This window comes from Siniperca chuatsi, linkage group LG6 (assembly GCF_020085105.1).
Source record: "Siniperca chuatsi isolate FFG_IHB_CAS linkage group LG6, ASM2008510v1, whole genome shotgun sequence".
Classification (NCBI taxonomy): Eukaryota; Metazoa; Chordata; class Actinopteri; order Centrarchiformes; family Sinipercidae; genus Siniperca; species Siniperca chuatsi.
In genome coordinates this window covers 6,151,977-6,170,615 of record NC_058047.1, presented here as the reverse complement: position 1 = coordinate 6,170,615, position 18,639 = coordinate 6,151,977, and the positions used below count along the sequence as shown (strand labels likewise).

Here is an 18,639-nt window from a genome sequence, read left to right as displayed (position 1 = left end):
CTGTTTGACAGAGAAACGCTACCATCTGCTGGTGATTTTTGGTAACTGCAGCTTCCTCCCCACCTCCATATCTCTCTTTCTGATTGGCTGTCGGCACTACGAGTCCTTTGAAAGGTTATAAATGATAATGCAGAAATTTACTAGCGTGTGGCAGTGTTTATTAGTGCGAGTGTACATGTTAAGCCCCCCCAGTATTTCTCTCCGGATTAAGTTGAGTTGTTTGCTGCAGTTAAAATAGAACCAAACGGTGTATGAGCTGTTTAGTATTTACCACTTCGCCTTTTTCTCCTCTGCTGGTCAGACAGTTAGCTAGCTAGCAGATATCCTCAGCAGAGCTGGCAGCTATGGCTGCAGTTATTCTGAGTTTCCCAACTCTGCAGGGTCTGAGGATATTTACACAGTGAGTACATCAAAACGTTACATGGCTGCTATGATATTGTCTGACAACAGGCTGCCACCTCCAACGTTATCTCCCACCAAACAGCTTTTTTTTTAACCTTCTTTTTAACGTTAATTACAGCTATCAAGTTTGCAAGCCGACCAATGTTAACGCTGCCTTACCCCTGAGCTAACCTAACAATTAGTACCTGTGTAGCTATCATTGCCACACATCACATTGTAAATTATCTGCTGGTTCTCATGATTTCGGACTTTGCCAAAATCACGCTATTTCTCCCCTCAGCGTTAACTTGTTGATAAAATGTTTTTCATTACGCGAGCTAATGAATCAGATAAGAGCTGAGCAAGGTTAAATAAAGGTAGCAAACTGTGAGCTAGAATGGCTAATGTGGCTGGTACAGGATGCACACTGTTGTGGATATACCTGTGCGACCAGCCTTCACCGAGTATCACATTCAGCTCAGCTCTTTAGCCTTTGCTTTATTTACTATTTCTATATATCTATATAGTTACTATCGCTATTTCATAAATTAGCCACCAGCATTTCGTCCATCTAGCATATGATCTGCCCTTCACAGCCAAAGAGAAAGATGAATGGTACTGAAGATATTGTTCTCTCCTCTCCTCAGAAAATTGTCATGGACCAAAAGAGGCGTGAGGCTTGTTTCAGGAGGTGAGTGAAAGAAATGCTCCTTGCAATATTATAGAAGAAATAGTTTTATTTGCAACTCTAATTGAAAACATGGGTTGCCTTTTATTGCTTAAGGTGTGAGTTAGGTGACATTTGTGTTCCAGTTGCAGTGCAAGAGATGTTTATTTGTGATTCCAGCTTTAACTTTAACAGGCTCATTAAAATATACATTCCAGTGTTATGTTGATGTGGGCAAAGTAAAACTTTAGTGCTGCAACTAACTATTAGTTAATTATCAATTTATTTATTAATTTATTTACTCTATAAAATGTCAGAAAATAGAGAAAAATGCCCAGCACAAGTTTCCTGGAGCCCAACATGACAAATCCATATTGCTTATTTGGCCCGAAGAAGACCCAAACCCAAAGATTCTCATTTTTCAATTATATAAAACAGAGAAAAGCAACATCCTCACTTTTGGAATGCTGGAAGCAGATAATGTTGGGTATGTTTGGTAAAATTGTTGTTGTTTGTGTTTTAGTTTTTTTTATTTGATTTATTGTTTCAACTCTATAAATATTATCTGACACGCACTGTGGATCCCAAACCATTGTCTGTGCTGTGGTTGTTTTGATCAGTATGGTCGTGTTACATCTTAAAAAGTACAACTTTATTACCACAGACCTTGGAGAACGATGGTTGCGATCCCTTTTAAAACTTTTTGCGCATTTGAAGTGAGGTGGTGACAACTAGCTCAGTTTAAGAACGTTTTGTTGTCATTTTGGAAAAAAACCTAAGCGTCTGCTGTGTCTTCTCTAGGGGTGGGAAGAATAGAGAAGGTGCTGATTGCCAATCGAGGAGAGATTGCGTGTCGTGTGATGCGCACGGCCAAGAAGATGGGCGTCCGCTCTGTGGCTGTGTACAGTGATGCAGACAGACACTCCATGCATGTGGCCATGGTGAGATGCTGGATAGCTCTGTCTTGCAAGGAGTTGTGTCCTTTTAGTATTTGTAGTCATCTTCTTCTCTTTGCTTTCTGTGTTCTTCTATGCTACTTTAACAAATACAATGAGACAGCATGTTGCTGAATTGGTGTTTTCTCACACTGCCCATTAATAGTTTTTAAACTTAGCTATGTTCAGTTGGAAACGGTCTGTTTTTTTTTTTTTGTTGTTGTTGTTGTTGTTGTTTTTTGTAGGCAGATGAAGCCTACCACATCGGCCCCCCACCCTCCCAGCAGAGTTACCTCTCTATGGAGAAAGTTTTGGAAGTGGCCAAGAAGTCTGGATCACATGTGAGTAATCCTCTACTTGATAATGTTTAGAAGTGATGCTGTGATTTTCCTTTAGTCCTGCTTAAAGGAGCTACTTCCAAAGAAAGTGTAGATTAAGATGTTCAGGTCTTTTTATTCCCTTTAACTATTCTTCTTTAACAGGGAGTCAACAAGGAGCTTTGACATTGTTAAATGTGATGTTTTGGAAAATGTGCTTGTGTGTGTAGGCGGTCCACCCTGGTTATGGCTTTCTGTCAGAAAACACAGAGTTTGCGGAGGCGTGTAAACAGGAAGGGATCATCTTCATTGGGCCACCTTCCTCTGCCATCCGAGACATGGGCATTAAAAGGTAACACACGTGTGTGTGTATATAGAACAGTATACATTTTATATTATCTGTCCAGTTGTCTCTAATTAACATTTAATGAAATAACTGATTTATGTTTTTTGGTACATAAAAAGACTAACTTTATTGATCCCTGTGGAGGAATTGGTGTCATTGTAGGAGCAAACGTTTATGGGATACAGCAACATAGAAACATATACATTAGGACAAAAAGCAATAATAGCAATATGAGCCAATTGACTTTTAGTGATTTGTCTCCTTTTTCAGCACATCCAAACACATCATGTCAGCTGCTGGGGTGCCAATCATTGGTGGTTACCATGGAGAGGACCAATCAAATGAGAGGCTGCAAGCAGAGGCCACCCAGATAGGATACCCTGTGATGATTAAGGCAGTCCGTGGAGGAGGAGGGAAGGTGAGACGACGTGAAAAAGCCCAAATAACTTTGACAGAGTTACTTCAGGAAACATGAAATAACCTTGTGTGTGTGTGTGTGTGTGTGTGTGTGTGTGTGGTGTATATGTTTGTGTGTGTGTGTTTAGGGGATGCGTATTGCACGGTCAGACTCAGACTTCTTGGAGCAGTTGGAGTCGGCGAGACGAGAAGCCAGAAAATCCTTTAACGATGATGTCATGCTGGTTGAGAAGTTTGTAGAGGATCCCAGGTAATATTCATTCACTCTGTCAGATACTGCTGACCAGCCAATTTATATTCACATAAAAATATTAATTTGTCCTGTTTTTCCTCTGTCTGTGTGTCTCCTGTAGACATGTGGAGGTTCAGGTGTTCGGGGACATGCACGGTAACGCTGTCTATCTGTTTGAGAGAGACTGCAGCGTCCAGAGGAGACATCAGAAGATCATAGAGGAAGCACCAGGGGTGAGTGAGCAATGGTGGTCACATAGATGTATTGTTGAATTAATGCTGACTGATAAGGAAATGTAAACGTTGCTGTGAATGTTCACAAATCAGACAAAACCTACAGTATCTAAGTTTAACATTTGCATACATTTAAATCAGTTTCTCTTGAAAGATAAATTTGGATTTGCCACATCCAGCTAATGGGAGCCTTACTTAAGTTTTTTTGTACAGGATATGTTGAGCCACTTTTTTCTGGAATAATCCACCGATCTTATTGTTGGCATAGAGAAACTGATTCTCTTATTTCCAATTAGCTTGTATGTAATTCAAAATTTCTTGTAAAGTGACTTGTATAAATCATTTGCAACTCTGGTTATCAAACTATTCCCATTATGAATGTGGTCAAACAAGCAAGTGGAAATCTGTTTCTCCCAAACCCATAAATGTACAGTCAATAAAAGCTCTTAGTTTAGCTTTAAGTTACCACTACTACGCTCTTTTTCTTGGAAGAGGAGACATTTTAGAGTCTTTCCTTCACTACTATGGTGACAAAAGCTGAATAAACTTTCCACACAAAGTGCAGTCCACCTGTGTTGGTAGAGTTTTGTCTTAAATGAGGACACTCTCCTTCTCCAGCTACCAATTTCCCCTACCGTGTGAACGTCTCATTCAAAGAAAGGACGTACGGACATACGTGGATCAATGATGTGAACAGGATATCAGGGCTATGATCACTTAAATTTGTTTGTGTCAACTGACTGTTTTACTGTACTTTCACTCTGTTTCTATATGTATTTTTCCAGCCTGGTATTAGTCCAGAGGTTCGGAGGAAACTTGGAGAGGCAGCAGTTAAAGCAGCCAAGGCTGTCAACTATGTAGGGGCAGGTGAGACACACAAACACTAACCTACACACACCACACCACAGTGCCTCAGACCCAGAACACACAGGATATTGACATCATGTTGTTTGTCTTCATGTGTAGGTACGGTGGAGTTTATAATGGACGCCCAGCATAACTTTTACTTCATGGAGATGAACACCAGGCTGCAGGTGGAACATCCTGTCTCTGAGATGATCACTGGGACTGACCTGGTGGAGTGGCAGCTCAGGGTGAGAGAGGAGGGAGGGAGGGAGGAAAAAGTAAAAAGAGGGAGGGAATGCAGACAGCCTGTTGAAAAAAATATGTTCTGAGCTGAGTTTTTAAATCAACAGAAATAACCTTTTGTCAGCAAAGTTTTGATTTGTCACACTGATTACTCTTGATGTAAATCTCCTCCAGGTGGCAGCAGGGGAGCGCCTGCCTCTTCTCCAGGATGACATCATTTTAAGGGGACACTCTTTTGAGGCTCGTATCTACGCCGAGGACCCAAACAACGACTTCCTTCCAGGGGCGGGGCCTCTGCTGCATCTCTCCACCCCTCCACCAGACCAACACACACGCATAGAGACTGGAGTCAGGGATGGTAGGGAGTCTAGATCTAACTCTGGTTGTGTTTGCATGGATAGTTTTCCATTCTTTATGTAACAACACTCACTGTTCTTTACAGTATTAAGTGTCCAAGTTGCAAACTTCTGTCATTGCTTGATATATCACAATAGCTGTACTGGCTCATTACACACAAAACAAAGATCAAGTAAGAAGACCAAACAAAAAGAGATCTCTTGTACAGTACTGACTGGTCTCCATCCATTTGTTAATCTCTCTCTGTGCTTTTTGAGAAATGTTTGATCAGTGATTATCCAATCACACGTGACAACACCAGTAGAAAGAAGAACCTATGCGACTGCTTCGGTCTGTGTAGATAATGGGATGAGCAAGGGATAAATAAAGCTAATTACCATAATGTAAAAATATTTGGAGCTTTACAACTGTGTCTGTGTCTTATTCTGTGTGTGTTTGTTTTCAGGGGACGAGGTGTCGGCACATTATGACCCAATGATCGCCAAGCTTGTGGTGTGGGGAGAAGACCGATCTGCTGCTTTAAAGAAGCTGCGGTACTGCTTACGGCAGTACAATGTAAGACACATACAGTCAAATGATGCGTTGCATATCATGAAACTGAACTTGTATGATAAATACAGTATTTACTAAACCCAAAGCCCCTATGTTTAGCATTTGTGTTCAATTATACAACATATACATGCAAAATGCCTATAATAGCATCTGTCCTCTCACCTGTCCCTGTCCTCAGATTGTGGGACTGAACACTAACATTGACTTTTTGCTGAGTCTTTCGGGCCACCCGGAGTTTGAGGCTGGAAATGTGACCACCAGCTTCATCCCTCAGCACTACGCTGACCTCTTCCCCACTCCGAGAACTCCTTCTGGGGAAATGATCTGCCAGGCGGCCCTGGGCCTGGTGCTGCAGGAGAGGAGACGCACACAGGAGTTCACACAGACCTCCACTGGTGAGGGGATAACATTTTCCTTGTCAGGACAAAGGATTTATAGCACATTTGACTTGAAAAAGTAATTGTATACTAAGTGTTCATGGTGTGATTTTCAGACCCCTTCTCCCCATTTGGCTCCAGCAGCGGCTGGAGAAGCAACATTCAGTTCAACAGAAACATGACACTACAGCTGGGAGACAAAAGTAAGTAACAGAATTATGGTGAGCTTTTACTGCACCCTAGTGTATAAGAAGGGAGGGAAGGTGGAGGATAGGTAGAGGAGGAAGAAAAGACAAATAGACAAATATTTTGGATATTTTTATTATATAATAATATAAGAATGGATTATATATAATATATATAATATTTTGTCAGGATCATTAGGCCTGTCAATCAAAGACCTGATGCATTCATTTAATGTTTTGGATGCTTTAGAGGTATATAATGATGGTTAAATCGTGTGTTAAATTATTTGAAATTATGGTATATTGTGTTAGTTTTAATAAGCAGATCAGTACAGTTAGGGTCGACTCATGACTGTGGAGCTGATTTATTTAATGAGTGTTTGAATAATTAAGTTTAAAGCTGGTCTTGTCTGTGACAGTTTGTTAATGAATATTCATTATTCAAAGTTTCTATTATAAATATCACTGCAAGGCCAAAAATAAATCCTGCGGCTGCTTCATTGTGATGTGATGATGATGGTCAACTAAAGCCTCTGCATAAAGTTACTTCATTGTCTCCTCTTGTTTGCTTCTGTGCTCCTCTCAAACCTGTTTGGCCTTTTAGAATTACAAAACATTTCATCTTCTGTGTTTGCGTCTTTAGAAGTTGATGTGGTCGTCGTGTACAACAAAGACGGAAGCTACACAATGCAGGTGAGCTGGAATAGGTCCTGTATCCTACATCATTAATCACTGTTTTCATGTTTTGTTGTTTTTCACAGAAAAGTACCCAGATTTAAAAAAAGGAGCAGATTAGTTTTTATTTTTAAATACTGATTGTAGACCACATTATTGTATGAGTGTTTTATTTTCTATAATCGAATTTTCACCCATGTGTAATGTAAATAGTTTGACAAAATAATCTTAACTCAAGGTCCACTTACTAGCTTTACACATCTCACTGCCTTTATCAGCGACTTGAATACTGATCAAACTCCATTCACAGATGAAGGCTGTGAGATGTGCTTGCAAAATCCCAAAAAAGCTAGCAAGTGGACCTTTTGAGTTAAGATTAGTTTATCAAACTACTGTTCCTAAGGTCAAAAATTAAAAAGTGATTATTTTTGAAAAGTAACACTATTTGTATGAGTATTAGGTGAAGATGTAGGTGAATCCGTAGTAGTAGATCTGCCACCTTCACATTTATCATAAATGTATTTCTTCTTTCAGATTGGTGAGGAGGTGTACCATGTGACTGGGGAGGTGGAGATGGAAGGTGGAGCGTCATTCCTGCACTGTTCTGTCAATGGCGTGAAGTCTCGTCCCAAACTGGTGATCCTGGACAACACAGTGCACCTGTTCTCCACGGTATGTTCCTGCCACTACTGTTGACAATAGAAACACAAGCTGAGTGAAAAATAATTTACATTTAAATTTACATGCATTATTTTTCTATTTGTGGTGTGTGGACAGATTTGCATTTTACATATTCCCTAAGTCAGCGAAGCAGAAGTCATCATCTGTCATCTTAGTTGCACTGGGATTTATGTTTATTTAAAGTAACACGAAAAAGACATTTATGAATTGTTAATGGTATAAATTTGGTACCTTTTTTTAAATGCAAATTATGTAAATTCAAATTATTGTATAAGTTAAATAATGAAGCAGTATTTCTTTTAGGGCTGCAACTAATGATTATTTTGATGTTGATTATTTTGTTTGTTAATCGAGTCATTGTTTGGTCCATAAAATGCAGAAAATTGTGAAAAATCACGCAATATCTTGGAAACCATCATCAAATAGCTTTTGTCTGACAAACAGTCCATAACCCAAAGATTGGATTTAATATTACATAAGACAAAACAAAACAAAACAGCAAATGCACACATTTGAAAAACTGGAACCAGAGAATATTTGCCACTTGTGCTTGAAAAACGTTTCTTAAACCTAAACATTTCAGTACGTACGTTTTAACTGGGTGGGCTTTGCAAGCATGAAAACGTGTTGTCCTAAACTCAAATAAAAAGTTCCATTCCTCAAATTTCCTGTGTTTAGCATCTGTCATCTTTCAAGACCGGTGGCTGGGGACAAACGCTCAACGTCTGACATCAGGGGAAATTAAATACTGTTCAAATCCTCTCATCTCAGCTGCCAGTTAACTGCCACTTCTGTTTCTGACATCTTTACATCTTTTCTGCAGGAGGGAAGCTGTGAAGTGTCTGTTCCAGTGCCCAAGTATCTGGCTGGTGTGAGCAGCTCTGGGGCTCAGGGTGGAGCTGTGGCCCCCATGACTGGAACCATAGAGAAGGTGAGTTTGGCTGTATTAGCATATGGATAATAATTGGCAGTGAATTTAGTTTCTGTCTTTCTAGAAGTTTGGAGGACTAAAGTCATCATATTACATAATGAATTGTAAATTAAAAAAAATGTGGAAGCCTTTCACATCACTCTATTTGAAGATACAACAGTGAAGAGCTATTCACAAATTAACATTTCTTGAAAGAAATACATTATTACATCAGAAACAGATCACAATCAATTTATAAAAGTGAGGTAATTTATTCCACAGTTTGGGGACAGCTTAAAATGAAGTCTTGGTCAATTCTGGATTTAGCCGGTGGTTCAACTAAAGGATGTTGGACAGATAGTTGCATAGTAAGGGATAATACTCTCCAAGGTGTCCTGATGTGAAGCCAATATTACACGAGATGTCCTAATATATGAAAAGAATGGACGGGTTGCAGGAAAAAACACTGTAACACGAAGCACAACTATTGTTTTATTCATCAAGTCTACTATATACTATATCAGGACACCTCAAAATGCATTATGAGACTTATGTTATTGTCACTTACCAAAGCAAATCTGCAGTTTTTTTGACAGGGACAGTTAAATTGCAACAATTATGAGTAGACTTTAAAAAAAAAAAGTTCAACATTTTGGGAATACGCTTATTCACTTTCTTGCCAAGAGTTAGAGGAGAAGATTGATACCACTCTTGTGCTTGTGCCCTAAATATGAAACTATAGCCAGCAGGCGGTTAGCTTAGCATAGCATAAGTACACCTACTGTAGCAGCACTTTAATTAACAACATGTTAATTAGTTAGCTTTTAGACAGCAAGATACACTATGTTGGTTAGTGAGCTTTAGAGGTACTTTGGACAGAGCTAGGCTAGCTGTTTCCCCCTGCGTCCAGTCTTTATGCTATGCTAAGCTAACCACCTCCTGACTTCAGCTTCATATTTGGCCGTTTTGTTTCCAAGGTCAAGAATTAGCTTTGATGCTCAGTGTTGTCATATGGCATATTAAAACTGCTGGTAACCATTGCAACAATACTTTTACTTCATACTATGCCTTCACTTAACTCACTGGTGAAACTAACCTTAACCATTACAAACTTGATGAATGATGATTTTAACACATCGTTTTCTTGTGGTAAGAGGCAGTAGTATAAGCACTGTAATACACTCATGCTGATATAGAAATTAATTGACTCTGTGAAAGAAATGCGATTCTATGCCTCCACCTTGTCTATTACTTTTATTTATGGGGACACCTCTGAGTGTATTATTGTTTACCTGAAATGTGCTTCAGCCTCATTACACTGGCTGCCACAAGTGATAAGAGCAGACTGACTGCCATATATTGAACAACTGAAAAGAATTTAAAGATAATCGAGCCACAAATTTAAAAAGACAATTACAGCAATCTAAGCACGAAATTACTTCCTCATTATCCTTGAGTGACATTATGGATCTTTATTGTTGAGATGAACAAAGACTCAATGTCCAAACAAATACAAATAAACAATCTGTTGTATTGTGTTCAGGTGCTAGTGAAGGCTGGAGACAAAGTGGCTGTAGGAGACCCGCTGATGGTCATGATTGCAATGAAGATGGAGGTGAGGTACTCCTGCTGGCTCTGCCTCACACACATTCTCACCTTTTTCTTGGTCTATCACAGGTACACACACTCTCTGCTGCGCTTGGAAGGTAAAGTTGTTTGTTTTTGTCTCTGCAGCATACGATTCGGGCGCCCAAGTCAGGTGTGATCAAGAAGGTTTTCTTCAGCGAGGGCTCTCAGGCCAATCGCCACGCTCCTCTGGTTGAACTGGAAGAGGAGGCGGAGGATGGGGAGGGGAGCAGCCAGTAAACAAACTCACACACACAACCACACCCACAAATACACACTTGACAGGTAGGAGAGAGCCGGAACTAGTTACTGTGACAACTGGAGGGAAAGTGAGTCAATCTGAATGGGGTTGGTGTCCAGCACTTGATTAATATTTCTTAAAGTCAGGGCCTGAATCATCAGTTGGGCTGATTTTGGTTCAGTCTGGAATGGATGACAAAAACCCAACATGCATTTAGGAAGGTCAAAAACAGTTACAGTGACCTGAAATGTTCCTGAGTTTGACTTGTGTGACAGCAGTGAAAAGGCTCATACTGTGGGTAAACACCACAAAAATCACTAATGTACAGTTGCCTTTTACACATCAGGATATTACCTTTATGTTGACTTTTGTGTGTTTCTGCTTTTCTTGTTGTGTGTTTATATGTTTGCAGTAATCAGTGAATCTCTGACAACTTCTGTGTTTGCAATTTTTTTTTTTTCTGGGTTGGTTTCTGTCAGCGGTGTGGTGTTCGTTAAAGATTTGGGTATTCTCTTGTTCAGTACAGTTTAATGCACTTACGTACGGATGAGGTTGACAGTTGAGTGTCCTCTCCATGCACACACTGTCTATTTCTTCTACTTCTTCAACTAAATAGTTGTTTGTAAGCATATCTGAGGCAGAAGATAATAAGTAGGTGGAATGGCAAGTGAGAAATCAGACAAAATACTTGCAGAATTATGCCATTGGGCTATAGGAATAGTTACTGATGGGGACTTCACATTTACATGACCTTAAAATATATACTGAGTGAATACCAAGCTTAAAGCAACTCAACAGTTTTTCATAGTCATTAAGAATTGACACATTGAAGCTACATGGCTTTTACTGGACAGTGATTTTAAGAGCTGTAAACTTTCTTTTGGTGTCAAAAATATTTTGTATTGGGGTTTGTTGTTGTTTGTCATCATTTACCCCTGAAGTGTGTTTGCAGAGGTCTGCTGTGAGCAGATATTGTAACATGGCACTGAGGAGAAAGGCCTTCAAAATTGGGAGGCAGAAAAACACTTGAGAATTATCAAATGATTCCCAACTTTTGCGACCAGCTTTGGCTCTGATTTGATAACCCTTAAAAGATGAAATGTCGGTCACAGAGGGCTTTAAACAGACAGATGGTTTGTTTCTGTGTAAATCCGTCATCAGTCCAAATGATTTTACCTCGCATATGTCATGTGAACTTGACCTGATTCTGCTGATCACTCTCTTCTGACTAACTGGTGTGTTATGAGGCCTTTGTAGACTAAAACTGACAAACACTTGTGTTAATTTTGTAGATGTATGACAGATGATTTTTGAAAAATGATATTGGACTGGTGAGATACTGTAATAAAAATATTTCTAAAGTATGACGGTGTAGTCCCTCATTCGTCCAGGAATGTTCCATCGTAGAAAAGGTTTCAGTCTGAGAACTCAGACCATTTTTCACAATTGAGAATAACTTCCGGATGGGAGCCGAAACGTCTTGATTCTGAAAACGGTGTCCAGATGAATACGATAGAAACCTTTTCTACGATTTATGGCCCCATGTCATACTTGATGTACTCGCAAGTGTTTGAAGGTGGGTTGCTTAGTGTAACACTTTAAAATTAATTAATAAATTAAAAAACACAGTCTGTACACACCCACACAGACAAAAAGGTCTGTGTGGATGTGTACAGACTTGGATGAGGTCCAATCAATCAGAATGGCTGGAAACAGCTGTGTGGCAGTGCAGAATCACTGCTGGCGGTGAAATAGACAAAACTATTACTAAGTGATGCAGTGTGCGTTAACTGAAGATCTAGACAACCTCCACAGCTCAGCAGGTCAATAATATCTTCCTAAGCTCTGGGAAGCCGGTACTTTTTAACAGAAGTGGGGTGGTTAAGCAGACGTACATTTGCCAAAACAACCAGTTAGTCTTCATTCCTGAAGTCTTTTCTCTTGTAAAAATGCTGTTTGAAAACACAAATCTCCCCTTTGTTTCGCTTGTCAAAAAAGAAAACCAGCCATCTTGTGAGTCAACGTGTAAACTTTTCACTATGTAGTTGAACAGCTCTCTTCAGATCAGTTACGTAAGAGTGAATCTGAGTTTGTTGCATTAATTGCTGCTTTCTGCTGTGTAGAAAGTCTTACTTGTGTTTTCCCTCCTTCGTTAACTACGTGGAGATTTCTCTTGTTGTTTATCACTTGTGAGCTGCTTTGCTGTTGTTTTGTTTGGTTCTGGTAAGTTAATGTCTACTTATCACATTGTAAGAGCATTTAAATGAACAAAGTCACACTCCAAAGACCTGTTTCTTAAAAATGTATTTATTTCGTAAATAGAACCGCATCTTCATAAACATCAGCTATAAGACAGATTTACAGACAGGAGGAGGAGGGCAGACAGCCAGATATCGGTGAACAGAAGAGTGATGATGGTGGTTTATTAATTGTCTGTTGCAGCATGATTTACTGATGAGGAGAGAATAAAAATTATTTCAACAAACTGTTCAGCACTGACAATCTGCAGCCTCGTGTTGTACTGGCTGATGCTGAAAAACTGATCGGACACTCTTTTTAGCTGATTTGATTAGCTGATTTGATCAAGGAAACCTTAATTTGATTCAAGTCTGCAAACTGTGGCTGAGTTGTCCAAGAGCATCTCTCCACTGACGTCATCGGTCAGCATTTCTACATGTTTTTCAGTTCAAAACTTTCTTTCTTACCAGAAGCACGTGTACATGGTTTAAAACCACACCTGTAGACAGAGTTTAACAGCTCTTGGTGTCTTTAATAAGGTTTCCAATTAAACTTGGATGGTGCTTCTGATGGATGATATGATCATCTGTAGTTGAGGACTGATTAAAATATTAAATTACCATTTTTTTTTTAATTACATGGCTGAGTAATCTCCTGTTTCTAGAAATACCCCAGAGGCCTCGTATCCAACCCATGTTGCTCTCTTGTAATGACGTCAGTGCTGTGATACTTTGGAGAATCAGCTCCTGGTTGTTACTATTGTCTCATCTGATCTAAAAAAAAATATAGCATCTATCACTTGAGTGCCACTTGGGCCCCAATAACATTTGATATGTTCAATAAAAATCGTTACCTGGACATACAGTCGCGATAAAATTGCAATTACATAACCACATTTACATGTATTCTGGTTGTCTGCTTTGAATCAAAACTGACTTGGTTTTTGTTTTGTTTATTGGTAGAGGCATTTTTTTTTTTAAATCATGTAACTACTACTTGTCGCTTATTTGTACATCCCTGTAATTAGGACACACCTATATATTTTGTTTGTATTTAGCCATATAATGACTGATGTCAGTGTTTTTATGTAATTTTGAACACGTTGGGTCTCTGTAGGTGAGCACAAGGGGGTATCAGTACTTCAGGTGTTTCTGCACAGCTCCGCCTGATTTACCTTTGGCCACGAAGGACTTGTCAGCAGGGTCACAGTACTGATGCCCCCAAATTCTCCTGAACACTGAGTTTATCGCTGATTCCAGAGAGGAGGGTTTTCCATTTTTGGTTTGAACTCCCTGGGTGAATGTTTTCTCCTGGCACATCACACCTTAAGGGCTCGGTGATGATTCAATATTGTGATCTACTGACCGTCAGTGGAATCACACTCTGACATTTTGATGATGATTATCTTTTTACAAAATTTGGATCAACTTATCTGCGGTTTTGTGATCATATGTATCAATATTGGAAACATTTTACTTGTCACAATAAAGTACTAGTAAGTCTGTGAAAACAGTTGAATATTTTTTCTGCGGCTCTGGAGGAGCTTTCCAAAGTTTGAAAAAAATAACACTGATGGAGAACCTTACAAAAGTTGCAGGCTCCAGTGTTTAAGTCTGGATATCTTTGCCTCTGCTGCATCAAATTTGACTTTTTTTTTTTTTAAGGTATTAAAGGGGTACTCTTGGATTTAGTATTGCATTTCCATAAAGTTCCATAAAAAAGAACGGTCAGAATGAATGCAGCAGAGACCAAGATATCCTGAGTTAAAGTCCCTCGTATGGGTCTAGCTCCAAAAACACTGGATCCTACAATTCACGTAATGCAACCCAATGGCATCTTAACGGGTACTCCTGCCTGTTACATGCCCTCATCTTTCAAACTCCATGCCCCTAGTTTATAATGAAGGTTTTCTGTCAAATTTTTGAAGGCTAGAGCCTAACTCAAGATGACATCATCAGGGTTGATTTCTCAGCTCCCTTCAGAGTCACAGCGGACATTGTACAACAGTTTTCACAGGCTGAATAGTGCTTTCCATGATGAAGAAACTAACCTTTTATGTGTAACATTGGTGAAGTGCTGCTTTTAAACAGCAGTATTTTTCCTAATCCAGGTACAGATTACAGGTATCATAGGTGTATGCAGGTAGACATTTTAATAGTAGATATAAACTCAAATGGTCAAAAAAGAACTGGTGGGTTGTTGGATGGAGTGATCTAATTGAAAGTTTCCAAGTGTCCTTTTGCTCTTTTAAATGTCCTGTAACAAACTTACAGGGTTGCAGCTGACAGCTCCCAGCTGCACTGTCACACCTTTCAGGTCAAACAAAAAAAGAGCTTCGATGGAGGTTGAACCTCCAGATTACACGTCTAAGATCAAGTAAAACATCTTGGGAAGTTGCTGCATTCAGGCCAAGTATAGAACACACACATATATATTGATATGTAAGAAAAGTTCAACACAAACAGAAAAAAGTACTGCAATAATAAATACACTTTCATTGTGACCTGTATGAACAGAAAGTATATAACAAGCCCAGGTATGCATCCAACAGCATGTACCATATAGAAAATATAATATTAAATGAATTGACCAACAAAACATTACTGACTGATTTTGAGCTGTTGAGGAACACCTCAATGTCTTCAAACAGTAACCGTAGTAACAGAAACATCCTATGACTCCTCCTATCCTGAGGCATGTACTGGTCATTGTGTGGTTGTTGATGTCAAGTTTAAAACGGTTGTCTTGAAAGGTTTCTACATTAAACTTCTGTCAGCTGCCAGTCACCTTCTGGAGTCAACTGAATTCTCCTAAAAATAAGAACCGTCAAAACTTTTCCTCATTTCACTTTTTTTGGAAAAAGAGAGGGCAAATTGAGCATCAAAGAGAAACATTTGACCTTAGATCTGCGGGTAGCATGTGGCCACTGAGATCGTACAAGAGCTTACTACAAGGCTACGTACCGTATTTCCTTCAACCAACATGGCTGCCATACAAGAAACACACCAACACTTCCACACACACACACACACACACACACACACACACACACACACACTTCGCCAACATGTGGAAAGAAACACACATGGCAAGCAAACAGCAAAAACATGATTCAGATGATTTCAATGGTGAGAGACAAGCAATGATTTGAGAAACAACAAAAAGAAAAACAACAAAATGTGATTTTGATATGTGACTTGTGCAAATGCTCTGCTTTTTTTTCATCTCTATTGAAGCGAATTATATTTATCTGATATATCTATCTATAAATATCGAGACATTCTGCTGTCTGGGTCGACATGTATCAGCCCTGATTTGGAAAAGTATCTCGCCATTAAAGCCATTTTTGTCTCACTGAAATAAAAATGGTACCATGATCTGATCCGATACTCAGGAAATATTTTTAGGCAATTGAGAGGGATGATTCTACGTCCAGTTATAAAAACTTTACTTAAAATATTCCCTGAGCATCGTGGTCTTCAATGCTAAGATGCCTTTGCTAACCGGGCTGAATGAAAAAAGGCATTCAAGGGGAACAAGTTTCCAAACACAAAGTAACAACAGGCTCAAACAGCTTCTATCTGCAATACCTTCAATAATCTATCAATAATATAACCTCTTGAAAATGTATGGCTTTTTAAACAGACCCCATCTGGCCTCCTTCAGAGCAGCGCACCGGGGAGACAGAGGCCTGAACAGTCAGACGAGAAAGCAGCACGAACAATAATAATAGTCTACTTAACAATATAAGCTTCTGTACAATCAGGCACAAAAATAAACACTTTATCTTTTAAATTCCAGTCTGAATCATTTGGTCTTTGGTTCCGTGGTAGAGATGAATCTGCTTGTACAGCTCTGAAAGCTACAGGATAGTCTAGCGTTTTCCCCTTTCCATCTGAATGAGAAACAAAGGTGCAGCGGGGCCGACAGCTCGAAGAGGAAGTTTATATAGCAGTCTATGGAAGCAGCATGATGTTGGGCCTTAGCTGCTAGGCGACATTTCTGAGATGAACTCTTAATGCAGTCGGACTTTGCAGAGCTCCTGTCCTGGTGCTACATGGATGATCATGGTAGCTGGTGTCTACAAGCCACCTCAGTCCTGTGTTGAGGTTAGTCAGCATGTCGAAACCAGCTTGTTAGGTGTCAGTCTTGCTCGAAGCATTGCAGCCCGAGGACTGTAACCTGATATTAGCTATTGTTTGTAGCAAAGAGTTCATATCGTCAGGAATCTTCATTAGGTGTCTACAAATATGTAAGAGTTACAGTACGGTCATTTTTACACCAGCTGCAAGAAAAAATAAGTCTGGCAACTGTACTGTTATAATAAAAATAAACAGCTGCTGAGAGTCCATGTACCTGGGCTGATCTCAGAGGGCAGCGCCTGTGAGCTGACATGTCTTCTCTAACCTTTTAAAAAGGTACTGAATTTAAATATGGAGTTTTCAGATACTTTGTTGACTTGATCTTTCTACCGGAGTAGCTCCACAGATGTCTGCTTCATGCCATGCTGACTTGCTTCACACCTCATATTTCATTTCCTTCCATGTTGCAGCTCCCATCTGATGTCCTTCTCAACCTTTCTACTAAGAATTGATTCACTCAGGGAAACAAATTGGTGAAAGCTAAAGCAGCCTGCTGCACCGAGCCGAGTCCTTTGGTTTCACATAATACGACAGCTCCCATCTGTGTCCGCTTTGCATCCAACTGAGGATGCATTGACTTTAAATTGAAGTAGGTTTATAAAATGGTGGCAGGGGGGTGTGGGTGTGATTATGTCTAGATAGCGGAGTAGTAGCTCTCCCCCAGTTACAGTCAGCGGCCCTGGGAGTCAGCAGTGGGTGGCCTCGATGGGCGACAGCGTCAGGATGCTGCGATCGTTGGAGTAGAAGTTCTCCGTGTCGCTCCAAGATCTGAAAACAGGCAGGAGTGACTGAGGGTTAGGAGACTGACGGAGTGAATGTGTGTGTGTTTGTGTGTGATGGGGGGGACAGTGGGCTCGGCTGTCACTAGCTATCACACTGTTGTCCAGAGGTTTTGTGATTACAATCTACGCAACCAGACTGGAAGAAGAAGAGAAGAGTGAGGAATGGAAGAGTGAAGAGTTAGTAATGGGTGTAATGGTGTTAGTGATGAGTATCAAAAGTCTCTTCTCATTAACTTGCACTAATCCAAATCGATTAGGGTTGCCCCAGTTTCAGAGAATTAAATTTAAAGATCCCAGAAACAAATTTTTTCAATCAGCGATGGCGTCCTACCAGAACATACTATTATTTGTATTTCTGTTTTCCTGCCCTTGATTTTTTCATTGGTTTTAAGAGGCCAGGGCTCAGTGGGAAAAATATGTGACCAATTTATCAGAGATCAGAGACATTTGAATTAAAATGTGATGACAATTATGGGGTTGAAACCACACCTGCACAGTCCTGATCAAGCAAATTAGCTGAGCTTTTTAGTGTTATATCTTAAAAGAGAATAACTGAGGATGTTTTTTCAAAAGACCTACAGATGACAAATCCAGTGTACTTTTGATAGCATAGATATTAATAAAAAAAAAAAAAACCTATATATTGAAGTAAAAAGTACACTGGGAAAATAATTTTTGAGGGGCATTAGTCTATCTGTGTTTAGTAAAGCAGGTATAATATCTACTGGATATTGTACTACCAATGCTGTTCTATATTAAATTTAAAGAGTACACAGAACAAAGAAAACATATTAGTGCACTATAAAAAAATAAGGTCACTAATTACTGCACTAAGGCCTTAAATTTTGCAACTTTAAGACCTGCTGATGAAAAAAAACAGACTGGGAAAGAAAAAACATGTTAAAATCTGGGTATATCCACTATAATCTCTTATTTGCTTCAACAGAGTAGAAGCAGCAGTGTGGAGTCATAGTAGATCCATGTCCTTAGAGTGGTTGGAAGGTTGGAAATGCAAATGATGCAAAGGCTTTGGTGCTGAAACAATCTCAAGGTTTAGATTTAATGAAGCTGTTCAGAGACAGCTCATTAGCCCTTAAGTACTATATGTCTCTGATCTCACACATCAAAAATAATGGTAAAGGTTCTTTGCTGCAAATGCTTGGTGCCTCTTAAAACACAAATGTATCCCATTCAATTTCTGTACTATAAGCCTTTCATCTGTTTTGTTTTCTGAATCTGTCTCTGGTTTGTTCTTA

General features: G+C 39.5%; 2 protein-coding genes across 4 annotated transcripts in view; one reads left to right on the top strand and one right to left on the bottom strand.

Annotated features, from left to right (window-relative positions):
* Window positions 1-92: 92 nt before the first annotated feature.
* mccc1 (methylcrotonyl-CoA carboxylase subunit) lies at window positions 93-11,585 on the top strand. Of its 2 annotated transcripts, none has more exons than XM_044198580.1 (19): window positions 93-400; window positions 1,029-1,072; window positions 1,850-1,989; window positions 2,229-2,324; window positions 2,531-2,652; window positions 2,917-3,064; window positions 3,192-3,313; window positions 3,417-3,528; window positions 4,314-4,395; window positions 4,495-4,622; window positions 4,792-4,975; window positions 5,420-5,529; window positions 5,705-5,921; window positions 6,020-6,106; window positions 6,732-6,781; window positions 7,298-7,435; window positions 8,268-8,375; window positions 9,898-9,969; window positions 10,089-11,585. In XM_044198580.1, exons 1-19 carry the CDS (start codon window positions 345-347, stop codon window positions 10,218-10,220), a joined length of 2,148 nt encoding a protein of 715 aa, XP_044054515.1. In that variant the 5' UTR covers window positions 93-344; the 3' UTR covers window positions 10,221-11,585. The 2 variants fall into 2 exon arrangements, with proteins under 2 accessions (XP_044054515.1, XP_044054516.1); XM_044198581.1 differs by having other exon boundaries at window positions 9,898-9,974.
* Window positions 11,586-12,510: 925 nt separating this feature from the next.
* Window positions 12,511-18,639, bottom strand: part of atp11b (ATPase phospholipid transporting 11B (putative)) — a 62,488-nt gene continuing 56,359 nt past the window's right edge. For both annotated transcript variants that reach the window (XM_044198576.1, XM_044198577.1), the window contains one exon: window positions 12,511-17,369. In XM_044198576.1, the coding sequence (XP_044054511.1) occupies window positions 17,288-17,369 (82 nt within the window). In that variant the 3' untranslated portion in view covers window positions 12,511-17,287. The remainder of the gene's footprint in view (window positions 17,370-18,639) is intronic.

Excerpts from the sequence above, each read along its gene's own strand:
- mccc1 (XM_044198580.1), top strand. The coding sequence starts at position 345 with ATGGCTGCAGTTATTCTGAGTTTCCCAACTCTGCAGGGTCTGAGGATA. Across the intron at positions 401-1,028 it reads GGTCTGAGGATATTTACACA|AAAATTGTCATGGACCAAAA; the intron begins GTGAGTACATCA and ends TCCTCTCCTCAG. Across the intron at positions 7,436-8,267 it reads CAGTGCACCTGTTCTCCACG|GAGGGAAGCTGTGAAGTGTC; the intron begins GTATGTTCCTGC and ends TCTTTTCTGCAG.